The following is a 10,000-nucleotide window of genomic DNA, read 5'->3' as shown; positions in this document are numbered from 1 at the left end:
GCTCATGATTAATTTGAAGGAAAGATATGTAAAAAAAAATTAACTGGAATAGCTATACACATTAACAAAAGCAATGAGATATCTATGTACGTGAAAGAAAAGACTACACAACTCAGTTACATTCTATGAACTCTAAGCTGAACTTCATAAAGAAAGGGTGTGGTAATTGTTTTTATTTCAGGTATCAAAAGCCATTTCATTATAACGGCACAGTCCCAGAATGTCTGCAAGACTCACCTAACTCAACGTCCTGGTCGTCCGAGATGATCAACACAATATTCGGCCTCTTGTCCCTCCTGGGCGTGGCAGGACGATGCGCCACGTGAATGTCCGCCCAAGGGCTGTGGACGGGATGCCCCTGGTTGTAAGGGCGCCACCTCTGGCTGCTACTGGCCCGACTTTGGAATGACGACGAAGACGCTGATGCTGATGATGATGATGACGACGAAGACGACGAAAACGACGACCCACTGCTTCGCGATCTGGAATGATCACTGGTGTAAGTTCCCGAAGACCTGACGCCAGGCCTCGCGCCGCCGCTTGAGCTCCTGCGGGAGGACGGCTGATGTTGCGGCGGAGGAGCGGGAGGCACAGGTGGGGGCGACTCCTGCTGCAGCAGTGGCTGGTGATATGGAGGAGACCTTTGGCGGGAGTAATCGTAAGGGTACTGCTGGAAAGAGGAGGATGCTGCAGCTGCAGCAGCGGCATCTTGGCGTCTCCCGCTGGAGCCGCGGAGGCCGCTGACTTCGTACCAAGAGCTTCTGGCCGTCGTGCGATCCACGGAGTCGCGGTGATGGCGGTTGTGATTCGGATGGTGGGTGCTTCTGTGGCTATCGCGAGGGCCCTCCCAGGGCAAGCGGGAAGCGTCCCTTGTCCCGTGGTAGGTATCTTGTGTCGAGGTCTTCGCTACCAAGAGGGACAGAACCAAACCAAAAGTCAACCATAATGGCCAGTCGTTTTTCCAACGGCTGTGGATGGTGGTCGTCATGGCGACGGTCTACTGAATTCCTGTGAGCCTTCCGTTATTTCGGCATTTTCTGTAATGAAAGAACGAGAAAATACAGTTAAGTATCTGAAATCTCAAGATCAATGTACAATCTTTACACCCTAATATTCTAACGTCTCATGTGTGAAAAGGCTTCGTTGCATCATTATTTTGGCAAGAATTATAACAAGAATTAGGCTATAACAACCTTTATGAAGTGAGGACAAGAGAACAAAATTTTACAGCGTACTGGTACATGTACAAAACCCAATTTTACTAAGCCTCTATCTTCACTGATAAAAAATGAATAAATAAAACGAAATCAGACAAACTTAAATATAAGAAAGCATCCAAAACTAACGAAACGAACATTTCTATAGACCAGAAAAAATGCAACAAAATTTTCCTCCAATCTTTCAAAAAAAATCGATGGTCCTCACGGTCTATTGCACTTTTACTCCCTCCGATAACCACGTAATGAAGGAGGTGATAATCTAAATGGATTAATTACTGCTGCCGAGAACTTTAATGAATACTGTACTCTTATCAACCGTTCTTCCTGGAAAACAGGTTCTGAAGGAAGACTCCGGAATCGACAGTCGTTCTTCGATATTTTGTTTCTTTGTGAGTGAAAATTTCTGCTCCATGGCAGTAATACGTAATACTCCCATCATCCCTTGCTAAAAGGAATGCTCAAATTTCTTAGTGAGTTTAAAGACATCGAATCGTAATAAGTGAATTAAAAAAAATAAAACTTGTAGTTGCCGTGGTTTTAAACCGTGTTTATTTTGTCAGCAAAAAAGGAAAACTACTATTCATTTCAGAGGCCGCGAGTCATCGTTTTTCTCAAATATCTTTCAAACCAATTATTTGATCGAAATTACACTTTGACACAGTGTACGAGACTCCTCCCGCTAATTTTTGGTAATGTAGTGCACTGTCAAATGGTGTTAGTTAAGGCGTTTACTCTTAACTTTTAACGGCAAAGTCGCATGAGTTAGCAGGACTAATATACGCAATCGAACGTCCCTCATCCCCCACAGACAGGAGATGTGGGGGAGGAGATGGGGAGGCCAGGAAAGTGGGTTGAGGGAGGGATGAGGAGGGGAGAGGAAAGGGAGGGACGGGATGGGGATAGTTTGGCGATGCTTGGCAACACCATGTAAGTCAAGAGTAAATGCCTTAACTAAAACCATTTACCAAATATTAGCGGAAGAAGTATTGTACACTGTGTCAAAGTATCATTTCGATCAAATAATTAGTTTGAAAGATATTTGGGAAAAACGATGACTTACGGTCCCTGAAATAAACAGTAGTAAATAAAACAAAGGAAAGCACAAATCCTAATAAGGCTTAAGAATCAGTTTTCAAGGGGCTCTTCTCTCTCTTTTGTTTTGACGTCTATTCTGCAGTCTTGGCATTGTAAGTGAGGTTTAGGAAAAGATATATATATCTGAGAGAGAGAAAGAGAGAGAGATAATCTGGAAGTACCAAAAATAATGTTTCGGTCATTGAAAAACCACATCAGAAATAAATAATATCATTCATATCAACTACAATACAAGACATGTCCATACAATAAATATGAACCTCTTCTCTCTCTCTCTCTCTCTCTCTCTCTCTCTCTCTATCCCTCTCTCTCTCTCTCTCTCTCTATATATCTCTGTATATATATATATATATACATATATGTGTATGTATGTATTAGACAAAAAAAATATATATATATTTGTCTAATACATACATACATGTATATATATATATATATATATATATATATATATATATATATATATATATATATATATATATATATCAATGTATGACTATGTACCCATTTACGTTTAACAGAGAAAGAATTATTTAGATGAACATCAAAATTAATGAAGGGGTCTTGAAAAAAATGGTACACGTGATGGTAGCCGGCTTATCTCTCTCTCTCTCTCTCTCTCTCTCTCTCTCTCTCTCTCTCTCTCTCTCTCTCTCTAAAATAAAAAAAAAGAGTGAAAAGGGTTAAGAATACCTGCAAAAACAAACAGACCACAAAGACACTGAAGCTTGAGTCCTCTCATAAACGATGGCTATGTTCACCCAAAACACTAGTGGTCGGCGGGTAATAAAAGCGGCGTAAAAATAATGCCAGCATTAGCCATTTCCTTAGCTAGCCTGGTAACATCCTTGCATTGTATATTTATCTCAGTTAAAAACATACAACACTGACATATCCTTTTTCATAATATATTTATTCATACTAAGAGAGAGAGAGAGAGAGAGAGAGAGAGAGAGAGAGAGAGAGAGAGAGAGAGAGAGAGAGAGAGAGATTTACAATAGGACTTTTTCATAATATATTTATTCAATTACAAGTATTTTACCCTGACATACACACACACACACACACACAGAGAGAGAGAGAGAGAGAGAGAGAGAGAGAGAGAGAGGGTCAGTGGTTTTAGTTTTAAGGGCCGTGGCTGAGAGTTTCATACAGTATTATACGCTGTACAGAAAACTCGACTGCGCCGAAGAAAATTCGGCGCATCTTTTACTTGTTTGTTATGATGTCCACAGGACATGAATGCTACTCACTGGTAAGTTTAAATGGAGATATATTTATCGCTTCTTTGGAATTGAGCTAAATAAACAAAAAAAAAAATATATATACAGACCGACATATGGAAAATAGAAACATGATTATACGGAAGGTCCAGGTTACAAATTTGTCATGGCTAAAATGCTTTCACTATGGTGTATCGATGTATGAAGCTTCATGAAAATATATGAGTAGAAAGTCTTAAAAAAGTACAAAACGATTTTTTATAAGTGTCAAATAAACTAGTTTACGCAGGTTTATATGATATGCTGCCATTAAGAAGATGGCAGTCCCATACTTCCATCAGGATGAGGTAACCAAACAAAAAAAATGCTTAATTTACAAATACAGTTATAATCTGTGTATATTATCTACCAAAAATACCAAAGTACAAAAACTTTCTTTTCAAAATATCTAACAGTTGTAAACTATAAGCTTTCAATAATACTGACAACTATACTAGGCATGCCATCCATCAAAAAGTAGCAACAGAGAGAGAGAGAGAGAGAGAGAGAGAGAGAGAGAGAGAGAGAGAGAGAGAGAGAGAGAGAGAGAGAGAGAGTCAAAGGTTTATATACTACACTGGCACAAGAAGAGAGAGAGAGAGAGAGAGAGAGAGAGAGAGAGAGAGAGGTTTATATACTACACTGGCACAGAGAGAGAGAGAGAGAGAGAGAGTCAAAGGTTTACGTGAGGACTATTTCACAATATATTTATTTATATTAAAATATACTACACTAGCACAAAAGAGAGAGAGAGAGAGAGAGAGAGAGAGAGAGAGAGAGAGAGAGAGAGAGAGTCAAAGGTTTACGTGAGGACTATTTCACAACATATTTACTTATATTAAAATACACTACACTGGCACAAGAAGAGAGAGAGAGAGAGAGAGAGAGAGAGAGAGAGAGAGAGAGAGAGAGAGAGAGTCAAAGGTTTACGTGACGACTATTTCACAATATATTTACTTATAATAAAATATACTACACTGGCACAAGAAGAGAGAGAGAGAGAGAGAGAGAGAGAGAGAGAGAGAGAGAGAGAGAGAGAGAGGGGGGGAGCTAATCGAACCCTGCCATCGTCATCGTCCAGACGCCATTAACCCAAAGAATGAAAACGGGAAAACCTCTTAGCAACCGAAGGCAGAACTCGACCGGATGCACACGAGACAACATCCGGATTGACATATGTCAGGATTCCGAAAGGGGGAAAATAAGGGGAAAAACAGGGAAAAAAAGAAATACAAAAAGAATGTGAGGGGTTGCAGGTAACACCAGATGGTGCCTCTCCCTAAGAGGGAAATAATGAAACAGAGAGGCAGAAACTAATGAAATAAAGACGGAAGCACGCGACACAGATGCAATAATTTTAATCATTTATTATATATATATATATATATATATATATATATATATATATATATATATATATATATATATATATATATATATATATATATATATATATATATATATATATATATATATGTGTGTGTGTGTGTGTGTATACGTATATTAACTTTATCACTTACACAATTGTTCTGTGCATTAATACAGTTACTAACGGAACCTCATTAAAACTGGATGGTGTCTAGCTGAGATATTTATTCAAGAAAAGTTTATAATCTTTCTAGAATAAATATCTTCGCAAGATACCATCGGGTTCTAATGAGGTCCTCTTAGTAAATCTATATATTTACATTATATATATATATATATATATATATATATATATATATATATATATATATATATATATATATATATATATATATATATATATATATATATATATATATATATATATATATATATATATAATTCATATTTGCATCTTGAAGTGGTTTTTATCACCAATATTTCTTAAGCTTGATGGCAAAGTTGAAGTTATGTTTTATCGTGTTCGCAGTAAGTGGCTTAAACGAACGAGCTTCACTCAGTTTTGCTGCAAAAAAAAAAAAAAAAAAAAAATAAAAATAAAAACTTGCATGCAATGTGCAAAATTGGAATGAAAAACACTAAGAGGAGATGCCTCTAAATGGGCTTCTGTGTTACTACCTTAAGGAGAAATACAATTAAAAATAAAGGAGTATAGCTGAGAAATATGATTAATGTTAAGAAAAAGAGACAAAACGTCAAGGGGTGGAAAGATGCTAAAAGAAATACAATGAAAAAAAAAATATGGTTCTGGCAAATAAGAGAAAAATGTTGAAGGCTGCAATCGTAAAAGCAAAAAGATATATGTGCATCCCAATTAGTTTTTAGTATATGCCACAACGCTACACAAATTAGATGTTGAAACAAGTCGATTAAATATTCTTCGTTTTCTCCTCTGGCAAACCTGTATATATACATATATATACATAATGCACATACATACATACATATATATATATATATATATATATATATATATATATATATATATATATATATATATATATATATATATATAAATATATATATTTTTTTCCGTTGCATTAAACCATTTCACCTCAAAGGATTTGCTCAAGAGAAAAAAATCAGTACTATGGTCGTTGTCATGTTCTTACTTTAATCACTGAACATTGGATGAACGTTCCTGTTCAGTAAAACTTACAGAATACTAACTATATTTTCATCAGCAACAAATCAAAGCCCCTAACCAACACTGTTCCATTCTCTTGATATTAAGGTCAGTCTTTCTTAGAACCTCTTTCATGCGATAAATACAACCCGTTCTAGATGTTCCTCACATCTTTTCACCCACCTGTCTTCGTCCATGGTTTCCACTTGACCGAACTATTTCAAAATATTCTGATCCATTCTCCCAGCTATGCTAACCTTCTTACCACTTCTAGTATCTAAACATAATTCGCCTTTTCAATTCTTCTTACGCCACACATGCCTTGCAAACAGTTCATCAGCAACATCTTCAACCTTCTTTCTTTCATTCTCATTCAACATCAACACTTCACTAGCTTAAAGGGTTGTTGGCTCAACAATCACTTCATGAAATCCCACTTTGACTTACATCGATCGTTAAGGTTTCTTCCCAATTGTTTTGCAGACACTCTCATACCATCCTATCTCTCCTTCTCACCTATCTTCTCATCCTACCATCATCCATTAAATTTATTTCCAAATAATTATATATGTACTGTATATATATACATATATATATGTATATATATACACACATATATATACTGCATACATACACACACATATATATATATAGTGTATATATATATATATATATATATATATATATATATATATATATATATATATATATATATATATATATAAAACAATTCAGATCATATTGCTCACTTTACACTTAAACAATAAAAGAGAGAACTTGACACTTTAGGTCACTTCTATTTTGTATTATTTCTCTACCGTCAAGTCAGGAAGGTTTTCAAAAAGAAATGTCGCAATGTCGCGCGCTAGAAAATGTCTCCCTTTGTTCATATTTCTTTTTCTGTCTGACCGGAATTCTCAGGAGATAGAAACGCGTGATTGGTTCTGTTGACATTTTCCTTTTCTCGTTCTTTCTTCCACCCTCTTGACCACTTCAGATTTTCACTCGAAGCAGACAAAGAGAAATAAAAACACTACATATGCCCTACTCGAAAGAGCAGGAATCCATCTCTCTCTCTCTCTCTCTCTCTCTCTCTCTCTCTCTCTCTCTCTCTCTCTCTCTATATATATATATATATATATATATATACATTTATATGTATGTATATATTTTTATGTATGTGTATATATATATATATATATATGAATGTATATATATATATATATATATATATATATATATATATATATATATATATATGAATGTATGTATATATATACATATACACACACACACATACATATATATATATATATATATATATATATATATATATATATATATATATATATATATATAAAATGACTGAAATACAAAAGATTCAAATAGCTTTCGACTGCACAAACAAGAATCCCTTAGGATCCATAGTGACGGAAGAATAGCTCAGGTTAAACTGAGCGGCTGCTATCACAGAAACGCATGAAAAAGTGGAGAGACATCACCTCATTTCTCTTCCAGCACAGATATGCAAAGCAACGTCCTAAACAATGAGCGGGGTATAAAATAACACGAGGGCATCATCATCAGTGGAAATGATTCCGATTATTCCTGAATAAAAATTCTGTTACAATTATTACGAGATATGACATTTCGAGGTCCAAGAATAGTCTACAAAAATGTAAGGAAACCGCATTTTGCAAATTCCCATATGCGAAAATATAAGGAAAAAAGCAATTCCCAGTAACGCCAGCATTACCAGAGAGCATTTTATTGTTCAATATTCATGCAGTGTGTGATCCCTCAGAAGTATTAGAAAAAAAGAAAAAAGTAAAAAATGCGGCGAAGATTCCAGTTGAGCTTTTATACAGCTTATAATCAAGGCCACCGAAAACAGATCCATTTTTCGGTGGTCTCGGTATAATGCTGTATGAGACGCGGCCCATGAAACTTTCAACCACGCCCTGCTGGTGGCCTGTCCTATAGCGTTGCCAGACGCACTATCCTGGCTAACTTTAACCTTAAATAAAATAAAAACTACTATGTTGGATGATTGGAGGGTGGATGATCAACATCCCGATTTGCAGCCCTCTAGCCTCAGTAGTTTTTAAGATCTAAGGGCGGACAGACAAATAGTCATTTCAATAGTTTTCTTTCACAGAAAACTAATACTGTTCAAAAAAACGTGCAAGGTCCCCTCAAATATCATATATCCCGTTTACAGAGGTTGAGAGAGAGAGAGAGAGAGAGAGAGAGAGAGAGAGAGAGAGAGAGAGAGAGAGAGAGAGAGAGAGAGAAGAAAAAAAACTTCATTACCAGCCGCTCTGCTACAAAAACCTTTGAATCTGTCAAAGCGAAATCACTGACACTTGAAAGGCTAAAGCCATCGTCTCCCCCAAAAGAAACAATATCCAGACCCAGACTACTTTTGATATCTCTTTAACGAAGTCCTTAATGTTGCAATGATAAATACCATTCGTGGAGCTTAAAGTAAAGTACTTGAACTAAACACAGTTTCATGACAAATGAAGAAACATGAAAAGCTGAAAAACTAATATTAAGCCATCTAATAATTCCTGATTCCAAGATAAGGACAGTCATGAAGGAGTCGAATATAATTTCCAGCTATCCTTGTAAATGCAGATATGAATCAATATGCAAATGCATAAAAATAATGGAACTAGTATGGTTTTCAATTTTCCTTCTAGCTACAAAAAAGTCATATATATGTCAACTAGTTTTTTTTTACTGCAAATTAGATAATGCTTAAAAATTTGCGATTTTTTTAATATAAAACAAGACTAAAATAAGAAAAGGCTTAAAAAAAGAGATGACAGATAACTACCACTTATTTTTATATTAATAAAGAATATAAAAAATGGGAAAGGCTCTAGTATAACATTCAAATGTAATTCAAATTGTAAAATAATATGCAAAAGAACTGCGAGAATGAAACTGATATTATTTTAAACATAAGGATATATACGAGTATATATATATATATATATATATATATATATATATATATATATATATATATATATATATATATATATATATATATATATATATATATATATATATATATATATATATATATATATATATAATGTGCGTGTGCATGTGTTCGCATTAGTTTTCACAAACAAATGCATGAATAAGTCTGACACGGTTTTTAAAAATCACTAAAGAAAAAAGTCCGAAATTCACCCAATGCCAGACTCAAACTATTTTACATCCTTAATTTTTCCAGCTAAAAGAATTATTCACAGGATTACACACACGTTTCAGCAAGGCAGCCTCCAAACTTTCGGTGATTAAACCAGCTAAAGAGAACGGAGTGTCTAACGTAATTTAAAGCAAGGAGGAAAAAATGTCACAGATGTCCATAAGAAAGTCTGCAATGCACAAAACTTTTTGTCTACGTTCCATTCTTGAAAAGGTCACAAAAAAAAAAAAAAAAAAAAAAAAAAATTGGAAAAAACTTCAAGACTTCATTTCAAGTCTTTTTCTTGTCTATATGTACCACAAACCTAAAATGAAATTTCAATCATATATAACGGACAGGAAACTACGTGTCATCCAATCAATCAATAAGACGGGAAAATCCAGCACCTCTCTCTCTCCCCCTCTCTCTCTTCCAACACAAAATTTCGTCAAGGGAAGCATTACAGCTGTCACGCCAACATACGGGATCAGATAACCAGACATAAATAAAATGTAACCAGACTCAGCTTACTATGCTGTTGAAAGCTAACTGAGAATGTGCCGCTGTTTGGTTACGATAAAAGGAAGTCATCAAAATAACGATCTAAGGGTTTTGCAATTAATAATAATAATAATAATAATAATAATAATAATATTATTATAAT

At 35.0% G+C, this 10,000-nt stretch overlaps 1 protein-coding gene across 9 annotated transcripts in view; it reads right to left on the bottom strand.

Moving 5' to 3' along the window:
- The window catches only part of Sulf1 (Extracellular sulfatase Sulf1), a 468,168-nt gene that overhangs the window by 137,936 nt on the left and 320,232 nt on the right, over nucleotides 1-10,000 (bottom strand). For all 9 annotated transcript variants that reach the window (XM_067111459.1, XM_067111465.1, XM_067111463.1 and 6 more), the window contains one exon: nucleotides 238-1,037. In XM_067111459.1, coding sequence (XP_066967560.1) covers nucleotides 238-988 — 751 coding nt within the window. In that variant the 5' untranslated portion in view covers nucleotides 989-1,037. The remainder of the gene's footprint in view (nucleotides 1-237; nucleotides 1,038-10,000) is intronic.

Source organism: Macrobrachium rosenbergii, chromosome 11 (genome assembly GCF_040412425.1).
Source record: "Macrobrachium rosenbergii isolate ZJJX-2024 chromosome 11, ASM4041242v1, whole genome shotgun sequence".
Lineage (NCBI taxonomy): Eukaryota > Metazoa > Arthropoda > Malacostraca > Decapoda > Palaemonidae > Macrobrachium > Macrobrachium rosenbergii.
Note: the sequence above shows the minus strand (reverse complement) of the source record. Positions and strands in the feature narration are given on the sequence as shown.